We start from the raw sequence: 23,521 nt of genomic DNA, 5'->3' as shown, positions 1-23,521 counted from the left end.
GCCCCTTGCCATAGAAAATTCCTTCTCAACTGATTTAATCTTCCAACCGCTGAGGCTAGGCACTTGAATAGTGACATGTACTACACAGGTAAGCTAGACTAGACATTTCTGATTTCTTCATATGGCTTGCATACCTTGTCCCATTTTAGAAGGTGGAATTTGTGCCTCACCTTTGCTCCTTGCCAAAGAAAATTCCTTCTCAACTGATTTAATCTTCCAACCACTGTGGCTAGGCACTTGAATAGTGACATGTACTACACAGGTAAGTTAGACTAGACATTTCCAATTCCCCCTTCCCCCCCCCCCCCCCAAAAAAAAAGCTCCTTGAGATTCCAATATGACCTAATGCAAAACTGCTAGAAATCGCGTGGCGAGAATCTTTGTTAGTATTTTATACGGCCCTCCAATCAAGTTGATCGGTTGATAGTCTCAAATACTCGCCACCTCTTCTTTCTTCGGAATAGAAGCAATAAATGAGGCCCCTAGCTCCAAAGAAAGGCAACCTCCTCCAAAATTCAGAAACAAAACTAAACGGATCCCCCTAATTAGATCCCAAAAAGTTAGGAAAAAAGCTAAGGGAAATCCGTTCGGGCCCGGAGCTTTATCCCCCCCACATTGATGCCACTTCTTTTACCTCTTCCATCAACATTGGCCTCTCCAAGCTTTCTACATCCAACAATGACAGCTGGTTGAATGCTAATTGCTAAATTATCTAACCTTGGCCTCCTCCAACCTTCATCCGATAGAAGATTTTCATAGCATTGAACAATGGTGTCCCATACTTGTGCTTTGTCTTCGATTTTTCTACCGTCCACCATCACACTATGAATCTCATTATGTCTAGCACAAGCACTTGCAATAGTGTGAAAGAATTGTGCTTTTATCCTCATCCTTCAACCATGAGGTGAGAGATTGTTGACTCCATTTTATCTCTTCTTCCATGAGCCTACTGGAGTAGTCCTGGTATAGCTTTATCCCTTTTTCTCTTTATTCTGCCCATAGCTTGCCGCCCTCTTCCTTCACATCAAGAGCATGAATCTGAATCTGAATATCTTTGGTCTCGGCTTCCCTCTTCCCTAATACTTCCCTTTTCCACTCTACTAGATGCCTTTTGGGTAACTGTAACTTTTTAAATAACTTGAATCCCTCGTGGCTGTCAACTTGCATTGAAGACCACCAATCTCTTACTCGATCTGAAAAGCTTTCTATTCAGCCACATCAGCTCAAATCAGAAAGGTCTTGGGCCTCGATTTTCTTCTTCTACCTCAAGAGATATTGGACAGTGGTCTGAAACAGGTTTTGGGAGGCCTCTTCGCTTTACATGTGGGAACATATCTACCCAATCTAAAGATAGCAAATATCAGTCAAGCTTCAACATCATAGGTTTTTCTTGTCCGTTGCTCCATGTATATTTTACATCACCTATAGGGATACCTACCAGCTCATGTTTGTCCACCTAATTCAAGAAATGACACGTACTTCTCGATATTTTGCATTCATTTGATCTTTCAAATGTAAATCGCACTAGGTTGAAATCCCCCCTTACCCACGAAAATTGACATCTGGATCAAATCTTATCGAGCTCAGCCCAGAATTCTAACATAAGATTTCCGAGGTTCAAACCATAGACTGAAGTGAAGACCTAACTTGCACCTCAAGCGACCTTTTAATTGAACCAAAATTGAGAATTTGCTGCACCACGAGTTCTCTACCTTCCACAATTTTGAGTCCCACATCAAAACTATGCTCCCTTTTGCACATTCTGCGTCTAATGCAACCCATTGTTTTTCTTTAAATCCCCAAACCGAATCTAGTAGATTCTGATCCAGTTTCTGCATTTTGTTTCCAGCAAGGTCACCAACTGAACTATGGCAAATTTGCATAGGTCTCTAACATGCACCCTCTTCTCCTTGCATCCCAACCTCCTAATGCTCCAACCAATGTTTTAAATAGCGGTAGCCTGTTTTGTAGCATTCAACCCTTTGTAGTGTGTAGCGTAAGCTACATGATACTTCTATTTTTTAATTTAAAAATAGAAAAAATATGATAAATAGTAAGAAAAAAATATAAAAATGCCTAAATATGGTTCATTTTTTAAAAAGTATAAGAATGTTCAAACAAGTTCTTAATTATCATTTATCAAAAGGCAATCCACATATATAAACCAAATCAAATCATTATAACATCAACAACTTTCTAAGTAAACCACTTTGATTAATAATGTCTAATTGAAACCACAAGTCACAAGCATGAAAAGAAATTAAAATCCCACAAGTTGAGAGTATTATGTACAAAATACAAAATACAATTATCGTTTATAAAAAAACAGTGTATGCTACATATGCTACGCGTACGCTACGATGCTACGTACGCTCCGACCCCCATAGCGATGCTACATACGCTACGACCTCTGTAGTGTATGCTACATGGGATTTATGCTATTTGCTAACATTGTAGCTACGCTACGGATGCTATTTATATGCTACAAGGGATTTATGCTATTTGCTAACGCTACATAGCATTGTAGCTATGCTATGGATGCTATTTAAAACATTGGTTCCAACTCAACATCTTCATTATGACATAGTGATTGCCCCCTTCCCTTTTTTCCAGATCTATTGGAACCCCTAGAGTCATAACTGATAGAGCATATGGGCCTCGGTAACTTTCTTCTACCCTTGATAGCCTCATGCTCCTTCACCAATTTGAAAAGCTTGATGTAGTCTTCCTCACAGTCTCAAAAGGACACCCCTATCTTTTTACCCATAAAATATATCGCCCCTTTGTCTATGTCATATCTCTATCTTCTTGACCAATGTCTTCTACTTGAATTGGTATAACACATTGAATTTTTTTGGTTGCATTGCATGCCTTTCTCTTAATTCCTAAATAGGGGTGATTTCCAAAACCTCAAAGAGCAGATCCTCCAAGCTTGACAATTGTCCCATGGAAGTAGCACCATGGATCATTAACACGTCTTATGGCTCCATTAAGTTCATGGCACAGACCGGATGTTGAAGCTCCACTAGCTCCATTGAAGAGCAGTGGAAGTAGGCCCTGGTAGAATGCTCAGAAGAGGTCCGTTGAAGAGAGTTCCTCTCCATTGTCTTCTGCGTTGAGACGGCTTGACACTCTGTCGGATGATATTGTTGACGAGGGGATCTTTATTAAGATGACACGATTGGCCAAACATGTCAAAAATCATCGCACTTGCCTAACTTGATGGCATCTCCACACCTACCTTAGAGACATGTCGAGGAGGCACCTGTCTTGAGTGAGACCACGTATAATCCATCCCTTTACTTCGCAACTACCTGCTTATATGAGAAAGGCTTCTCCCTGACCCGTGTTGCGATCTGTTGGCTTAGGCGAGCTGAGCTAGCTTTCGGCTGAGCCTGTCTCCCGAGCCTCAGAAATGCTTCCCACTTCCTCTCTCTTGATGCTTCCATCACCACGTATAAGCTAAGTGACGTCACGCTCCTCTTCCTGAATTAATGCGCCGAATGTCATATCATGATGACGGTGCTCAAGCCACACGTCCTCTATTTCTAGCATGTAGGTGGAAGGCTTGCCATGTGTTGAGCGGACACTCTCTTCCGCCTCCAAGACATCATTTTCTATCAGACTCCATAGTCTTCCAACGCCATGTGTTGACTCTATATTTAAATCGTCGCCCGACGCCTCTTCCTCATTTAATGTGTCGAGAACAATCATCTCTTGCTGACATATCTCATTTCATACTTCATCTGTCTCTTTCATGCATTCGTACAATGTGCCATGTGTCATGTGGAGTCTCCCTTGCGTCGCTGACCTTTGCCTTGCCTTGCCTTTCCCCTCTTTGACTGCCACGCTTGCTCTCCTCCATCTGATAGTTTGCTGGAGCACCCAGCCAATCGTGCACCTTCTTCCTCAACTCTGCCTTTCCCATCGTTTATCCTCAAGCCTCTTCCCAGCTTTTGCGGTCAATGCTGCTAAGATCCTCTATATCGATTCCTAAGCGAGCTACTCTGATTGTAGCTTTAGCATTGTCGATGGACATCATAAGTCGGTCCAACATGGCTCTATGTTTCTTCCTTTTCATGCACAAACCTCGTCACGAGGAGATCCTCCATATCTTGAGTTGCCCTATCCCTACCACCAGTGTTTTAAGTATCAGTATCGCGCAATGTACCGCACCCTTGTGATACAGATATGTGTTGGTTATCGCACGGGATATATCCTTTGTATCACGTAATTTATCGCACTTTTTGGGAAACGTGGGGATACATTGGGAAAATGGTTGAATTTTTCAATGAAACTTCGAGGATTATTAAATAAGACCTTAATACACACTTTTAAATAATAAAATCTCAAAAAAAAGGGCACATAATAGGTTTCCTTTGTATAGGGACTAAGCTATGCGTTGTCCCATTGAACTAAGACAACTATATTCAGTTTCCACCCCGTCCATCTATTTTTCCATATCATTTTAGGACATTATCCAAAAAAATGAAGCAGATCCAATAACCAGGTAGACCATACCAAATGAAACAATGGTGATTGACCATTAGTGGACCACAAAAAGTTTTGGATCAATTTGATAACTGTTTTTTTCTCTTCATTCAAACTTATGTGAAGTTATCAGCAGATTGGATGCCTAATAAAATATAGGGAAAATTAAGGTGCACCCTGAGAAGTTCTTAATAGTACCGCATTCAACTACCATTGTTTTCTTGAGTATAGTCCACTTGATAATTGGATTTTCTTAATTATTGGGATCATGCTATAAAATGATCTGAAAAAACAGATGGAAGGAGTGGATACAAAAATAAGCTAAAAAACATATGAACAACGTGGATACATAATACACATGGATGGACAGAGTGGTCATTAATCACTGTTTCATGTACTGTGGTCCACCTTAAACTTTTATCTTATTCATTTTTGGTACCATGGCATAAAATAAACTAAAAAAAACATATGAACAGCGTGGATATATAATTCATTCATCGAGGTGGGCCCTATGGTCGGCGGTCCCACACATATCGCTGGTTTGGGGGACTCATCCAAGTTGCAATCAGAGGCGGATTAGGTGTTATCTGGGTAACAATTCTTTGGGTGTTACCCTTACTATAGGGCCCACCTTGATGACATTTAGTATATCCGCTCTGTCCATTCATTTTTCCAGAATATTTTAGGTCAAGTTGCTAAAAATTGAGCATGTCCAAATTTTAGGTGGACTGCACCATAAGAAACAGTGATGATTGAATATTCACCATTAAAAACTTTCTAAGGCCTACTTCAAGCAGATCCGTAATGTTTATTTTCTATCCAACTCGTTGATAAGTTCAAGCAGAAATGAACGAAGGAAAAATACAAATATTAGCTTCATCCAAAACTTGTGGCCTACAAAAAGCTTTTAATAGTTATTTACCACTTTTTCCAGTGGTGTGGTCCACTAGAGATTTGGATCTACATAAATTTTGTGAAAACGTCCTTAAATGAGCTAATAAAATAGATGGACGTCGTGGATATGGATAAAAATCATCAAGGTGGGCCCCACACAGTAAGGTTAACACCCACTAAGCTCTTATCCAGTAACAGCTAATCCGCTCCCTCCGCTTGTGCATAGTAAGAGATGGATGGACCTATCAAGAACTGTATGGGGCCCACCATATTAAGTATGTTTTATCCATGCTGTCCATCCATTTTGACAGATCATTTTAGTGCATGATCTGAAAAAAGAGGCAGATTGAAGGCTCCAGTAGACCACACCACATTAAACAATGGTAATTAAGTTATTTGCCATCCAACCTGTTCAAAACGTGGTAGGGCCCATCGTAATGGTTCTTTGGCCATCTAAGTTGTTCATAAGGTCACACGGACCAGAATGAAGGTAAAGATTGAATATCAGTTTGATCCAAAACTTCTATCCCTATCAAAAAGTTACCAATGGTCAGCGTTCATCTCCATTGCTTCTTGTGGTGTGGTCCATTTTAGCCTTAAAAATTCCTATTTTTTGGACTCATGCCCTAAAATGATCTTCCATAATGAATGGACGGATTGGATAAAACATATACATCAAGATGGACCCCACAGAGCCCGTGATACGATCGTCCGTCTTCAGCTAGCGCGACGCACCCGCGTTGGTAAAACGATTTAAAAGCCAATTTTCGAAAACCTGCAAACAGAGAGGGTTTCGGAAAATCTCTCGAAAAAAATCCCTAAAATCAAGGGAAATCTCTCGATTAAACCCAAATCTCTAGGGCCTTCGCAGATTTCTTGCTGAAATCTCCTATACAATGTAAATGGATCATCTACTCGAAGAAAATCAAGGAAAATCGAGATTTTGTGGAGCTTACGACGCATCGCTATGGATCGATCGAGTGGCCCACCAAATTCTGCTTCCAATCACGCAATGTTCTTCCATAGGTACCGAAATCCTCTGGATTGAATGATTTTCCCTATTTTTTTCGATTTTTTTGGTGATATCGCAAAAAATTGTGCGATATGGTGCGATATATCGCTCGATACATAGATATCTATATATATTTTTTAATTTCCAAGGGGTTTCGACGGGTTTCGTTTCGTTGGCCAGCGAGAACGATAATATCGGCTGATATATCAGCCCATAATATCGATATTACGAACACTGCCCGCCACTACCTCTCCAATGCAGAAGCCCACTAAGACAAAAGCTTCGAAGAACCAACATTCCAAGGCCAAGTTCCTTGGATTTAGTAGGTCTCTTCCTTGAAATTCGACCAATTTGACTAGCGACTGAGCACCGACCCCTGATTGGAAAGCGCCCCAGTGAATAAGATGGTCTCTAGGTTTGTTGTTGGCCTCAATGATACAAGTACTGTAGAATCGGATAGTGGTTTCAACGAGCAACCTGCCGTCTCCACCCCACAACAATCTTCTAGCCACCTCCTCACCTCAGCAGTCGAGACCCCATAATGCAGGGGCATTTTCACACTGGGCTCAAGTGGGGTCGCTTGCGGGATGCAAGGGCACACTCGGGGTGGGTGTGGCCCACGGAGGAGGTCTCGTGTTCGAGACTCCTCACCAGGGGTGATTAATATGCATTTCACACCGGGCTCGAGCGGAGTAGCCCGTGGGATGCGGGGACACACTCGGAGTGGGGCGGCCCATGTGATTTGGGGCCCACGAAGGGGGTTCGGCCGAGGTCCTAAAACCCATGAGATGTGGGGCCTGGGCTATGAGATAAATGGATTAATTCGCCATACTCTAACAGTTCGAGCTTTTAGAGCAAGTGGTTAATTGTCTTGCATCACCCCATGCCTCAAAGTTGCAACCACACTCCATTGCAATCGTTCTCTAGTTTATTAGTTTATTGCAATCGTTGCCTAGTTTATTGGTTTACTAATCAATTATTGTGAATCCCCACAATGTTCTAGCTAAGCTTCTAGCCACTAGACTCAAACCGGTGCTTTCCAGCATCATTTTTTAGGCTAAAGGAGCCTTTCTTGCTGATAGGCAAATTCTGGATTGCGCCTTATTAGCTCATGAATGCATTTACTCTCGCCATAGATCTGGTTAGGGAGGCTTGCTCTATAATTGGACATAGAAAAAGCTTTTGGCCATGTGCATTGGGATTTCTTAGACTACATGTTAGGTAGGTTTGGTTTTGGGCTGAAATGGTGCAACTGGATTCATACATGCTTGTCCTTTACGCACTTCTCTGTTTTGGTGAATGGTTCCCCAAAAGGCTTCTTTCCTTCTTCCCAAGGTCTCAGACATGGAGACGTCCTCTCTTTCTCTGTCATTGTTGCCGATTGCTTTGGCTGTAAGTTGTCCAAAGGCATCTCGATTGGCTACTTCAGTGGCTTTAAAGTTTCTCCTTGTAGTCATGCAATCTCTCATATCCACTTTCCAAATGTTACGTTATTATTCTATGAGGCCATAGAATTAGTTCTCAGCAACTTAAGGAAGGTCATATGCTGTTTTGAGGCCATCTCAGGTCTTAAGATCAATATTTTTAAAAGCAAACTCTTGGGCATTAACATCTTTGACGACCTTCTTTCCTTCCTTGCTATAGTGTTCGGACGAAAAGTTGGTTCTTTTCCCTCCAAGTTTCTGGGGCTTCCGCTTTGTATTGGTAAACTTGCCAATAATCTTTAGGATAGTAATTAAAAGAATGGAAAGGAAGCTTACTCCTTAGAAAAACAGTTATCTCCCTTGGGGGGTGCCTTACCTTAATCAAATATGCTCTCTTTAATCTCCCCTCCTACTTTCTATCTTTGTTCCGATGCCCTAAATCAATCAGTCTTAAAATCAAAAGCTTAGAAGAGATTTTCTTTGACAGCAACCACCCTCATCATAAATTCCATTTGGTAAGCTTATCTGAAGTTTGTAAATCCAATTTTGAGAGTGGGATTGGCATTAGAGTTCTCTCGGATGTCAACTAGCCCTCCTTGGGAAATGGCAGTGGCGCTTTGGATGAGAAATAGGGAGCTGGTGGAGGGAAACCATAGTAGCCAAATATGGTTCAAAGGAGAAGGATGGTTCACTGTGATTGTGTATTGACCCCTCTTTCGATTTAGAAAGCCATCGCCGGCATTAAGAATTCCTTTCTTGAAGGAGTCACTTTTAGCCTCGGAGATGGCCCTTAAATCAGATTATGGATGGATAGATGGCTCTTGGAGAGGCCTCTATCCTCTGTCTATCCTAATTTGGCTAGTATTTCTTCAAACCACTCTATCTCAATTCTTTTTTTTTTTCTTCTTTTTTTATTGCTTCTCCTCTGTTAGCTCAGGGACGTGGTGCCCTCCCTTTTGGAGTGAAAATGGAGACCCTTTTAGAGCCTCTTCACCTTCTTTAAGGAATCCATCCAAACCCTACGTCAACTGATAGCCTCTCCTAGTCTCCCTCTTCTTTTGGATCTTCTCAACTAATTCCTTCAACATCATCAAAAGCACTTCATCAAACCAAGGAGCTTCTTTCCCTTCTTTTGGTCTTACAAAGCCACCACTCCACGTTTGTCTGGCTCCTTGCTAGAGGGAGAATCTTGACGGTCAATAACTTGCAGGGTTGAGGCTTGATGCTGCCAAATGTCTGCCTCTATGCCTCAATGCCTCAATGACTTAGAATTGATTCTCCATCTTTTCCTCCATTGTTCGTTCATGGTGGAGATTTGGTGGGCCATTTCTCTCAAATTCTCGGCCCCTGTATCATGCCGAGCTCCATCACTGGCTTCTTACATGCCTGGCATGGTTCGTGTTTCGTTAAAGACATCCAAACTTTGTGGTGGCTGGTGGGTATGACTTCTTTCTAGGCAATTTGGCGCAAAAGAAATGAACGTTTTTTCTAGAATTTGACTTTCCTTTCTTCTTTAGTCCTAGTCCACATTTTCAAGGAGCTCAAGGAGTGGTTTATCAATCTAGACCTCTTAGACAGATCAATCATTTCCCCTCCCCTAGATTAATCTGGCCGGGTCGTGGAGTTTTGGCTATGCTGCTAGCCTCTATCTCGAGTTGTATAGTTGCTTCTTAGTTTTCTTTGTTTTTGTGTTTTGTGTCTTTGCTTGCTTTTCTTTGCTTTGTTTTCGTGTTTCACTCTTTTTCAATAATATTATCATCCAAAAAAAAAAAAAAACAATGACTTCATATGGGTATGGGAAATGCATCTAAAAATATCTCAATGTGTGAATGTAGGTTTGATTTATGTATGTTTTTTAATTTTTCAAAAGTTCCATACTTTTCCTCTTTTTTTGTTCTTTATTTATTTATTTATTCCTGAATTCAATTTATTTTTTCTATTTTTACTAGTTTTTTAAATATTTGTTGCCACATGTCCTGCATTAGACGAGTCATTTCAGTATCAACAATATGACTTGTAATGTAACGAAATGAGTTGCACTTTGAAACCGAAACCTCTAACCTTGCACCATAGATGGGGAATGCCCTAGAATCTCATAGACTAGAAGATCCTAACCTTTGATCTTTTGCCATTTCTTCATTACATGGGAGCCCTTGCTTTAATCTTGTCAACTAATGATTGAAGGGTTAGGATCTTCCAATTTGGGACTGTTGGGGCATCCCCCCATCCATGGTGAAGCCTGCATATTAGAGCAGTCGTAGGTGACCTGCATTATTATATGATGCTCAATCAAAGGAAACTGTTTTTCTGGTTGATCCAACAATGACAGGTTCATTCACCCTTTTGACATAAGCTGTTAATCGGTAGGCACTGTAAAGGAATAAGCCACACCCCAATATCAATGTTTTAAAATTAGGACTGGACCTCGACCCATTTTTGTGGGTGTTTTGATCCAAATTGGCCCAACATGTCAGACCCATGACTCATAGTGAATAAACTGAATAAAATAAATAAAAAGAAGATTGACCAATTGAACAAAACAGTTGGACTGGTTGACCCAGACAAAACCTTTTCTTTCTTCAAACGGTCTTTTAGTGTACCAGCTTGCTTTGGTGGGTAGTCCAACCATCCAGTCCAGGTTTTAAAACACTGCCCAATATCCCACATATCAGATGGTGCTAGCCATCTAGAATGGAAAATCACAACAATGTCTCACATTAAATTGGGACCCAATCAGTTGATAAGGATCATGCAGTGGTGGAGATTTTCAGCCTATCTCCCATCCACCATGGGTTCCACCATATGAACAATTTGCTCAACAAAGGCAGCCAACATGTCCAGTTTGTTGGACAGAGCATATCCTCCTAATTTGATTAACAGGACTAGATACCAAGTATAAATGATACTCACATGGACATATGCCGTATAATGACCACCTCCCAATCCCCCATAGTGATTACTTACGGCATACAGAGCATAATGGTTTGGCATCTGCCCATGCTTACGAGCAATATAGGCTGACAAGTCGAGATCATGAGTAGGGAAGTCTACAGATGTCTCCAGCTTGTTCTTCATGAAGTGGCTATATGAAAATCTCTTCAGATGGATGACGAGAATCTCTGGCAGCCTCCAAAGATCCAATTTCTTGCTAGCCTGTCGATGCTTCTTGCAGTTAGGACAGTACCTGCATTAAAATACTGTATAAGTCAATCACTGTGGTTCCCAAAAGAACATGAAAGCTCAAGCACCTAACAAAGGACACACCCAATCAGATAAACTCTCTGGCAGTTTTGAATAGGTTTTTGTTTATTAATTGAGAAATTTTAAGTGCATTCACCTCCACATGGAAGTGAGGAATGTCACTTATCTAGAAATTTTAAGTGCATTCACCTCCATATGGAAGTGGGGGATGTCACTTATCTAGCCATGTCTAAAATGCCAGGATGATATGTAATACAGTGGGCCAGATGTGTCCAAAACAAATGAAGTTCAGAGAAATTGACCAAGGGTCCAAATTCAATGTTTGTGTGCCGATAAGATCTGCCTATTTTTTGAGACATGGCATTACTTAGTGGGGATTGCATGACGAGCATCTTTGAGTGCCTCAATTTCCATTTGTGAGTTCTAGTCCACTTAATTAGATGCCATTAGTTTAGGAGTAAAATATGGCTGCTGTTGATTATCACATAACAGTTCTCCCATCTAGCAATCACTCGGAATAAATGAAGCGCCTCTCAGAAGAACCAATAGTATCTTTTGTACTCCACTGGAACCAGTAAAATTCTTCTGGGACAGCACTGAGATGTTTGAAGAGCATTGCTCATAAGAGATGCATGCCCAATCCCTAGCAAAGGGCCAGGAAATCAGATTGGTCTGCTCGTCAGGTGGGTGCAGAAATGGTCGATGAATAAAGATTACAGTCCACTTTCAAGGTGCATGTAAGGCATACAAGATAAGAGGACTAGCTTGATCGGGCCAACGTATCAACAAGGTGACTCCCAGTGAATGGCTTGGATCTCAAACACATGCAATGCACAAGTGAGCCACAAGTCAGTCAGCAAGGGATTCAGACGATCTATTTGAAATGGGCAACATTATAGAACTGCCACCACAGTGCACTGTCATATCAAGTAACCACAGCTTTTATTCTACAAAAAATCATTGGGAAGACTGCATACATGGAGAACTACTTGGAAATTGACCAAGCTGCTAGAGGTGGGATGGGAAGGGGGCTGGTTAAAGCTACATGCCATTCACAAATGATTGGATTGAGAAAGATTTGCCATAAAACAACACCAAGTCATTAAGTACACTTTGGAACCACGGTTTGGTGGCGCACCCCAATGCTGATTAAATAGCCATTTTCCTTCTTTTGCACTCTTTCCAGCAATTATCATGCAACACAACCAGCACAATAGTATTCAAAGCTAATGAAAATTGATGAAGCAAACTGACCACATGTCTTCTGGTCCCAATGGCTCCTCCTTTAGGAAGGCTTCAAGGCAGGCATAAAGAGAAACAGACTCCTGAAGCCTCTTAGCAGAGAACCCAAGCTTGAAAATCTGAGGTAATGAATTGAGAAGGCGTGTATCGTACTGGCTGATTGTTTTATCTGGCCACAACACAAGAAGATACAACTGTCTGCCCAACTCAATTACTGAAACTGGCTGGTTCTTTTCTATCTTGTAATTTTTTGTTATGCCCTTCTCATCAGTTAGGTAGAACTCAAATTCAATCTCAGGGCATGGGTCATCCCCTGATTCACTGGAACGATTCTCGACACCTGAAATAGAAGCATTAGTGGCGTCATCCATCTCAAGATCTTCACCATTCCTATCGCTTATATTGTTGTCTTGGTCGTTGAAGGAAGCTTCTTTGGGTCTTAGGTATGGATTTAATAAATTCAGAAACAGGTTGTGAATATCAGATCCAATAATAATGTTACATAGCCTTGTTACGAGCGGTATTCCAAATGGCTTCCAACATGATGTGATGCTACCATGGATGTAATGCCTGGCAATAGAAATTTCCTGTCAGCAAGCTCTAACTGGAAAAAAAATAAATGATACTGTGCCCATGGGAATGCTGAAAAATCCCAAGAACCAAGAAAAATGAATCTCATTCAGCAAGTGGGGGCAAAGGTAAAAGAGTAGCCATGAAATGCTGCAAATATATAGAGAGAACTATGCAATTTAACCATTGAGAGAACTGCCAGTTTCAAATACTCACCTGCATATCATCAGCACATTGAACAGTTCCTTTTTTTTTTTTTTTTGAAAGCTAACGAATTTTATTAAACACAATGCTCAAATTACAGCAGGCAAGAAAGAAAGAGGGAAGCAAGGATGCCGAGGCAACAACCAAGCTAAACACCTAAGAATTCCAAATTACAGCCCTAGAGAGTTTGGGGGCGGAAACAGCCCATTCACAAACCAGCAATTTGACTCTAAGGAAGATAGTATCCACCAGCTTTTTGGTGTCGTTGAAACACCTGGCAATTGGCATTCATTTCCTCCCAAACTGCCCACCAAATAGTTAACAAATCAGTAGATCAGGCCTCATACATGCTTGATTTCATGTTTGGAGTGCAACATTGCAAGCAATTTGGGAGAAATTGAGAAAATTTCGAATTTTCCCCAAATTTCCCCAAATCGGGCCACCTACACTCAAATCTCAAAATCAAAGGTTGAAATCCTTGATTTTCCATGCAAAACAGGAAGAATCAATGATTTCTTATGATTTCACACTCATTTTATATTATTTAAACCAAAAAAAAAAAAAAAAAAAGAGGATCAAAACGAGAAATTACTCACTGAACAAGAAATGGTCCCAAAATGCAAGAAATCTCGATTCTGATTTTGAATGTGGGTTTTTCTCCCAAATCCAAGCAAATGATGGGCCAAAATCCACCCACTAATAGGTTAAAAGAGAGAAATCTGAAGAAAAATGGGGAAATTTTTTTATTTTTGGGAAGGGCGGCATGCATTTCCTGTGTAGGATCGACAATATCTGTCGATACCAATAGATATCATTGATACATTGAAAAACCTTAACAAAAAAACATCGATATTCTAGAGAGTGTTAGTGTCAAGTGTGTTTAGTGGCTCTTTTAATGTAAGTGCATGTGCACACTTTCTTCTTCTCCTGCAATGTACTATTACTATATGTTTTATTCTAATAAAATATTGTGTGTGAGGGCATGTTGCTAACACACAACATTTTCCCCTAACTCCTTTCTTCCATCTCACTCTTCTCCTCTCTTCTCCACACCCCAGCTATCAAATCATCTCCTACTTCGTATTAGAGCATATATCATGCCATTCCGCATCATACCAATTGAGAGGTGACAAATAAACAGTCGTACGGCTGTCGTCAGCATTGTACGGATGCATGGACCCATTTGAGCTGAAAGTTTCAGAGTTTGATAGATCTTGATTTTAGAGGATTATTCATGATTTTTTGGGGAATTTTTTAGACATTTTTTAATGTTGTTTTGACTGAAATAGAGAGATTTGAAGACCAGGCCCCTAATCAGATTTTCTTCAATTTATCTCAAATCAGTAAGTTTTTCTCCAGTTTCTTTTCTCAAGATGGACCGAAATCTTCCTCTCGAGCTAATCATGGAGGAGTGTTTGGCTAGGATTGATGTTTGAGTGGGTTTTATTCCCAAACAAACGTGCGACCATGCCCTTTTTGGCTTGTTTAAGTCAGATCCGATTGCATTGTGTGTTGTTTTGGAGGATTGTTGTTGTGTGGGTTGTGTTTCTCATTCCCTTGAAGGATTGAGTGAGTGAGAGTTGGTTGAAGAGTTTTTTTTTTTTTTTCTCTTGGAGCCCCCCTATGGAAGACAAATGGCACTCATCTCTTCGCATTGGCTCTCTTGAATCCACCCCCCTGCATATCAACTCCATTAAGTTGAATGGTAACAACTATCTTCAATGGGTGTACCCTGTAAAAGTGTTCTTGGGAGCCCATGAGAAGTTAAATATTTTGGATGATCCACCACGCTCTACAAATGTCACCTACAAGTCTTGGACAAGGGAGAACTATCAAGTTATTGTATGGTTATTGAATAATATGGATTCTTTAGTTAGCTACTCACTGATGTTTTTATCCTCAGCTAAAGGCATTTGGGATACACTTCATGATATGTTCTCCAAGTTTCAAAATTTTTCACGAGTATTCCAAATTATTCAAGAAATTGGTTAGCTTCAACAAGACTCAAGATCATTAAAATATTACTATTTGACACTTCAAAGGCATGTGGGATGAGTTGGAACTGTATCAGCCTCTTCCTTCCAAATGTAAAGACGATCATGAACATGCATGTAAGCAGCGGGATGACACTCGCATAATGTAGTTCCTAGCCAGGTTGAACTCTGATTACCTCAATGTTTGGAATCAGGTTATTGTGAATGATCCGCTTCCCCCGTTGACGACAGTCTATGCCATGTGCTAGCACGTTATTGTCTTCGCTCTTCCTTTACAATCATTTGTGCCACTAGAGCGTTCGACACACCTTGCTAGCGATCAGTCTTCTCTTCTTCTTAGCCTTAAGGCACCATCCTTGGGTTCGGGGCGCACTTTTGGTAACGGTGGTCGTGGTAGAGGCCGCGAGGGAGATCGCAATTGAGGCAGTCTTAATCTTCATGGTCAGGGTGGACCTGGACGAGGACGTGATGGTTCTTGCATTTGTTCGCATTGCAATGGAACCAATCGCACTACTGATTATTGTTGGCAGCTCCATGGTCGTCCAACATTTGTCGCCACTTTTGTTACTGCCACGGCTGCTCCTGAGGGACAACCTTTCACCCTTGTAGTTGAGTAGCCTTATTTAAGGGAGTCTTATTATTTCTTGGCCTGCATATGATGCCCTAACGCGGCTTCATGTTCGTGATGTTCCTGATCCTTCTCGCGCAACTTTGGCCCAGTCAAGTACCGCTCTTATTTCATTTTCTTCTCCCACCTCCTGGGTCATAGACTCTGAAGCATCCTCCCACATGACTGGTAAGTCACAACTCTTTTCCTTTTATTCTTCTTCTCACCACTCTCAATATGCCATTGTCACAAAAGGAATCCAAACTCTCATTTCTAGAATTGGTTCCATCTCTCTTATCCTTCTTTGCCAATGTCCTCAATCTTGCATATGTCTCGTTTTCCATTAAACTTATTGCTTGTTAGGTCTCTTACTAAATCATTGAATTGTTCCATTACCTTATTTCATTCCCATTGTCTTTTTCAAGACCTATAGACGAAGACTGATTGGTGGGGGCATGAGCGAGGAGGCGTTTATTTTCTCAATTATACACCTGTTGCCGCTTCTAGTACCCTTTCTCTGCATCGAGTCCACGACATGGTGGCACTGCTGCTTAGGCCATCCATCATTAGCTAGATTGAGACTTTTGTTTACCTCCTTATCTGTCACTAAACTTTTATGTTGTGATATTTGTGAATTGTCTAAACATCATCGCACTACGTTTTCTCCTATTTCTTCTGGGAGGAAACCTAACCCTTTTAAACTAGTTCACTCGAATGTCTGGGGACCAGACCTGGTTACCTCCACTTTTGGATTTAAATATTTTGTCACCTTTAGTGGTGATTATTTCTGCATGACTTGGGTTTATCTTTTGAAATCTAAGAGTGACGTGTTTTGTGTGTTTTAAGTGTTTTATCATAAAGTGTGTACTTAGTTTCAATGCTCAATCAAAACCCTTCATTCTTATAATGATAAACTTAGCCCTAGAGCAACTAAATGTGTCTTCTTAAGGTACACTCAGTGTTCGAAGTATCGGTATCCCTACAAGTTTCATTAGCCAGGGATACGGAAACAATATCGATATCGTTGATAATATCACTAATAACCGGTAATGTGGGAAAACATGGGAAAATAGTAGAAGAGAAACTTCAGGAGATGCTAAAATACACATATTTTCATATTTAGAAATAAAAAATTTGTAAAAAAAATGTATACACAATATGTTTTCATTTAATGGGAACTTAAAAGCATGTGTTGTCGTAAGAAACAGTCTAACCGTCCCATTGATCCCATCCAATAATCCACCCAAACATCCATTGATATTGCATAATATCAACAATTCACAATATTTTGCCAAGAAATCATTAAAAACTGGAAAGAAAACAAAAGATTGCGGCCTTAATATCAAGCATGTTGCGATAATGATAATATTGAGATATTATCAAGATTGGCAACGATAAATTGGAAATTGCATACAACGATGTGCTCATAAAAAAAAATTGAAATAGAATTTTTTTCTTTAATAAACAAACTTTCTGTGATATCTCTACATTGGTGATATTATTGAAATATCGCCGATACACTTGTGATACAAAAGTCATTACACAGTCGAAACTAGTGGCGATACATTGGCGATATCGATGCATTGGCAATACAAGCGACGCCTGGAATTTACACAATTGAAAATATTAGTGATATTGATACGTTGGCAATAGTTAGCGATGCATTGCTGATCTATGGAATTTCTAATACTACCAGTGTTATCGATATCGCTATCAGTGTTATCGATATTGCCAAGCTAGAGATAACGATAATATCAGAGATAATTCAAACAATGGGTACACTCGAAGTCAGAAAGGGTATAAGTTTAATGACCCCTCGTGATCCTCTTGCGAGTTAGGGGGAGAATAACACTTATCCTCTTCCTCTTGCCACCAGTGATCACGAGGAGACTTCTCCCCTCCATTCCACATCCTATTGGTGATTTGGGTGAGACTTTAAGCCTCTGCGAGTGTATCATCGTCGAGATAAATCTCCCCACGCTTAGCCGTCCACCCTTCCACTCACTTTGGATGTTGGCTCAGGTGATTCTCCTACCTCGAGTCTGGATCTCCCCAATGCCTTGTGCAAAGGGTCGCGATCTTGTACTCAACACCTCATTAGAAATTTCATTTTATATGTTCATCTTTCACCTTCCTTTCGGTCGTTTACAACTTCCATTTCGTCACAAACTATTCCTCGGTCTCTCTCAAATGCTCTTCAAAGTCCTAACTGGATGAAGGCGATAATGGAAGAAATGCCGCTCTTGAGAAGAATCATACTTGGGAGCTAGTTTCTCTTCCTTTGAGACACAAACCTATCGGATGTCAATGAGTTTACACGATCGAGTTCCTTCCAGATGGCTCCATTGATTGTTATAAAGCTTGGCTTGTTGTTAGGGGCTACACGCGGACTATGGCGTGGATTACTTTGAGACATTTTCTCTAGTAGCTAAGCTTATTTCTATTCGTGTGGTGATCTCCTTGATCGTCAATTTATCTTGGCCCTTGTTTCAACTCGATGTTAAGAATACATTTCTTCATAGTGATCTTGTAGAGTAAATCCACATGCATCAACCTCCTGGCTTTGTTGCTTCTCACAATCCTATGCTTTTATGTTGAAGAAGGCACTTTATGGACTCAAACAGTCCCCGCGTGCATGGTTCGAAAAATTTAGTCAGGCTCTCATGGAATTTGGCTTTGTTTGTAGTCATTCCATCTTTATATGTCGTCGATTGACGGGCATCATGGTTCTCATTGTGTATGTGGATGATATTGTACTATCCGGCAGTGATTCGGTTGGAATGAGGGATGTCGAAGAATTTTTGAAGACCAAGTTTGAGATAAAGGATCTTGGTCCTCTTCGCTACTTCCTAGGAATTGAGGTTGGTCGTTCCACATCCGGGGTAGTCTTGTCACAACAAAAATATGCTATTGATCTTCTCATGGAGACCGCCATGTTAGGATTCAAACCTGCTACCATTCCCATGGATACTTTTGTAGAAGCTTCAATTAGATAATGGTACTCTCCTTTCTTATCCTGAGATGTATCGACGCCTTGTAGGTCAGCTCATTTACTTGACTATTACTCGCCCGGATCTCTCCTTCGCAGTGAGTGTTGTTAGCTAATTCATGCAACTTGCACGCTCCCCGTTATTCACATCTCACAACTATCTACTGCATACTTCGGTATCTTAAATCAGTCCTGGGCCTTGGCCTCCGCTTTCAGTCTCATGGCCATCCTCATCTTTCTGGATATTCTGATGTCGATTGTGCAGGTATGATGAGGACATCACACGCACACGCACGCCCCCTACGCACGTACACAAGGAAGAGAAGGGCCCCACCATCGATTTGGATCGATGACGACGTCCAGGGAGGGCCTCCTAGTTAGAGGACTGCGTTTTAGTTCGTTGGAGTGGACCCGATAGTCATGTGAATTCCACCATGGGATCTCATGATCGTGGCCCACTATTCAAATTAATCTGGTACTTTGGATTTTGCTTATTATTGTTATTAGGAATATCATGGACGGTTTAGATTACTTTGATTAGTTGTTATTTTTCATTACTTCGTCTCCAAGTAATAGGTGGCACACATGGCGCGAGTTTTGGAGTATAGGGTTTTATTATAAATAGGCACCCCTTGTAGTCTTTTTTTTCTCAATGAAGATTAATAAAATTGTTGCGTTTTTCTGCTCCACTAAAATTCTGAGTTGTAGAGATTCAATTGGGTGTAAAACCTTCCCTTCATCGAAGGGCTGACTATCGTGGTGCGAAGCCACACCTATCTCGATTCACCCCCACCTTCTTCCATCCATATTTCTCCTCTTACAATCATCTACACTTCAAATCCATCCTTTATTGTAGCCGTTTTTCTCTCTACAGTAGATTTTTAGAATCTGGCCCTGCGGGAGGGTTAAAACTTCAGCGGAGCACCATGCACAAACCGTCCATCAGATCGAGCTAAAATTTGGGGGTTTTGGAGTCCACCCCTGGTCGACCAAGGCCAAGCTGGCCTTTTTCTAAATAGTGGGCCCCACACGTGTGGCCAGGATCACACGCACATGCGTCTGGGCCATTGTTGTTATCCACATGTGCGATACTTCTCTGGTTCGTCTCTCTCCTATCTTTCACTCCTCTTTCACCCAAAATCCCTAGACCTAACCTTAGATTATTCAAATCCTCAATTTTATGCCCTTTCTTCAACCTTGGGGTTCCCCAAATTGAAATTTCTGAATCCCTTGGATTGGGGGAATTATTTCTGTGCATGTGTGGATAAATTTACCCTCCTTTGATTCTTGTTTGGTATATAATAATGATTGATCCGGCCCTAGCATGTGTAGGCCTGGATCCACATAAGACTCCCCTTAATTGAGTGTTTGAGCTTTTATGTGGGATGTGGAATTTTGTGTAATTGTTTCTGAACTAGTGTGATCTAAAGCCTGAATATCTTGCACATCATACTTGAATTTCATGTCCTGCATCAAGGTAGTATCTATGATCGCTGCTCTACGTCTGGCTTATGTACCTTCCTAGGTGGCAATCTTGTCACATGGAAGAGCAAAAAGGAACAAGTTGTATTGGTCCTCGGCTGAAGCAGAATATTGTTTTATGGCTCATGCGACGTGTGAGCTTGTGTGGTTTCACACCCTTTTTGAAGAACTTGACTATTCTCCTTCGACCCCTATTCCTCTTCATTGCAACAACCAAGCGGCCATACATATTGCTCATAACCTTGTTTTCCATGAGCACACAAAGCATGTTGAGGTTGATTGTCACTTTATTTGGGAGAAAGTTGCCTCTAAAGAAATCATCACTCATTTTGTTCAATCCGGGGATCAGCTTGTTGATGTTCTTACAAAATCTTTAAGTCAAGATGCTCTTCGTCGTGTTCATAACAAGTTGGGCATGATCAACATCTATCCTCCAACTTGAGGAGTCGTCTAGAACGTGTTAGTGTAAAGTGTGCGTTTAGTGGCTCTTTTAATGTAAGTGCATATGCGCACTTTCTTCTCCTGTAGTGTATTATATGTTCTATTCTAATAAAACATTGTGTGTGAAGGCATGTTGCTATCACACAATATTTTCCCCAAACTCTTCTTCTCTTACGTTTCTCCTCTCTTCTCCACACCCCTAGTCATCAAATCATCTCTTACTGATATCTCGCGATATCGCCGATACATACCGATACTTTGTGATATCTTGCGATATTATCGTTGATATTCAGGAATCTAGGCTTTTTTTTGGTTATTACCCATTGATTTCGTATCACTGATATGCGATATCGATCATATCGACCGATATTATCAATATTGCAAACACTGATTAAGAGTGATGAGCAATCAAAGGTGGACCCCACGTAATGAAAGGTCTAAATCAATGACCATTTCTACTATAATCAATCTAGACCATCAAGTTTTTCGAGCCATTGGTCAGATACTCAACTACATTTAGTCAAAGCTTACTTTTAAAGTGATAGGAAAACAAAGGTGGACCCTGCATAGTGGATAATAATCGAACATATTTCTGCTATAATAAACATGGATCATCCATTTCCCAGTTGTTGATTAGTGGCTAGGATCATTTGATTAAAGTGAATTTTTAGAAGGGATCAATGATTTGAAAGGTGGGTCCCACATGATGGATGGTCCAAATCATGTAAAAGATGGATAGCTGACTGATCCAAAGGTAGGCCCACATAATGGACAATAGTTAGACATTTCTTTGGTATAATAAATATGGATAATCCATTTCCTAGCCATTGATTGAATGGTTAGGATTGTATGATTAAAGAACAAGAACGAAAGGTGGGCCCACTTATCGCTTTCTCGAAGTGTTCCAGACATCGATGAAAACTTGTAATGTATGAAATGGTGGTTATTGTTTCGCATCCCTCAAGCACAATACACATCCATTCATTATGATAATGTATTTGTTCCTTAGGTCATCCAATTTCAGTACCTTATCCTTGCTATCCACCGAATGAAAAAAATAAAAAAGATTCTCAAAGGCCCTTGATTGGACCAAATATGAACTGTAGGAATCATAGGTGTTTCTCTCCAAGTAACCCCATTTGAAGCATATGGCTCTCATACTTTGACCACCATGATAGAGCAACCATTGTTCAAAATATCGGTATTGCGTTACGTATCGCACCCTAGGGATACAGATACGTATCGGTTATCGCATGGGATATATTAGTAGTGTCGTGTAATGTATTGTTGTTGTTGGAAATATGGGGAAACAATGGGAAATTGGTTGAATTTTTCAATGAAACTTCAGTGATTGTTAAAAAAGACATCAGCACACACTTAAAAATCAAAACATTAGAAAAAACAAGTGCACATAATATGTTTTCTTTGTATAGGGTCCTAATCTATGCATTGTCTAGCTGAATTGATGCAAGCATATTCAAAGTCTATTCATATAATTTATAAACGTAAGAAGATGTATGGAAACACAAGCAATACATTCAAAAGAAAAGGAAGAATCACTAGATCAAGTTACATACATGTTTGATTTTATGTTTGGACACAAATATTGCAATCGATTTATGAGAAATTGGATTTTTATTTTTTCAATTTTCCGCAACTTGGCCCATCTCCTCCAAATCTCAAAACCGAACCTCTCAATCCATGATTTTTCATGCAAAACATGAAAAATCATGAATTTGTAACAATCTAACACTGATTGTAACAATCTAACACTGATTTAACATGATTTACAGAAAAACAAAAAGGATCAAAAATCAAAAATGCTCACCGGATCGAACATGTTGGATATATCCCACTACTTGTGCGTTTCGTATCACATGGGTGGGATACAAGATATATTGACCGATATCATCGATACTTAAAATAGTAAGAGTAACACTGATGCATAGCTATTTTTATAATGATAACAAATGGCCTTATGTTGTATTATGGCTAGGGGTGCAAACAGGTCGTGCCATGCCTGAATAGTTTGGGCCCGATTGTGCCTCATGATGTGTCATGTGGTGTCGTGCCATTCCTTTTTTTTTTTTTTTTTTTTAAGTGAGGCCCGGCACAACCCTCGTGCCTAACGTGCTACCATGCTTAACGGGCCATGCCGTGCCTATCCGTCCATTTAAAATGAAGGCAAACATGCCGATATACTGAAAAATTACGCTTTATTTAACTTGTAGATCAAATGTTGAAATGAAGGTTACAAAATTCATCATTGGTTAAGTACGTCCCAACTAGTTTGGCACCCACTCACCTATGACGATTGACAGGAAGAAAAGAAAGATTACTTGATAATAATACATTTTTTTGGTTTCTATAAGAAATTTAAAATAAATAAATAAATAAAACTATAACTTAAATATTGATTGGAAGCCCATAAGTCTGAAGTTAAGACTTATTTTTCTAGGAATATTTATAAAAGCTTTAATTAAAGCATCCTTCTCTTTTCTAAATAGTTTCAAAGCATTATTTCTAGCAGCATTTCTTGAAAATTTTGAAAACTGGGGGATAAACGAATTTCGAACCATTTGTTCGAAATTCTTATTTTCTGCAAAGTAAATGGTTGTTCAGTTTTAATTATAAATTTGATTTGTTCTATCTAAGCATTGGCTTGGCTAAAACTAAATTGAGGTGTTAAATAATCTAGCGTCCATAACTAATATATATTAAATACAATATATAAAAAAGTTATCTTAATTATAGTAAGAAGGGTGATAGACAATGAGAATTAATTATATAATATTTTAATTAAAAGATAAAAGAAACAAAATTAAATAAGAAAGTTACCAAACTTTGATAACTTTAGGTATTTGAGAAATTAAGATCTTAAGAACTTAGAAACTCGAGATTTTTCGAGCTTCAAATTTGGGAAGCTTGAGATCTTCATGAAATTGAGACCCGTGGACTTGATCAATTGAT

The 23,521-nt window shown here is 40.0% G+C and overlaps 1 protein-coding gene across 3 annotated transcripts in view; it reads right to left on the bottom strand.

Moving 5' to 3' along the window:
- LOC131233969 (ubiquitin carboxyl-terminal hydrolase 8-like) overlaps positions 1 to 23,521 on the bottom strand; it is a 48,021-nt gene that overhangs the window by 3,996 nt on the left and 20,504 nt on the right. For all 3 annotated transcript variants that reach the window (XM_058230881.1, XM_058230882.1, XM_058230883.1), the window contains 2 exons: positions 12,277 to 12,834; positions 10,732 to 11,005 (listed from right to left, as the gene is read on the bottom strand). In XM_058230881.1, the coding sequence (XP_058086864.1) occupies positions 10,732 to 11,005; positions 12,277 to 12,834 (832 nt within the window). The remainder of the gene's footprint in view (positions 1 to 10,731; positions 11,006 to 12,276; positions 12,835 to 23,521) is intronic.

Source organism: Magnolia sinica, chromosome 18 (assembly GCF_029962835.1).
Source record: "Magnolia sinica isolate HGM2019 chromosome 18, MsV1, whole genome shotgun sequence".
Classification (NCBI taxonomy): Eukaryota; Viridiplantae; Streptophyta; class Magnoliopsida; order Magnoliales; family Magnoliaceae; genus Magnolia; species Magnolia sinica.
Note: the sequence above shows the minus strand (reverse complement) of the source record. Positions and strands in the feature narration are given on the sequence as shown.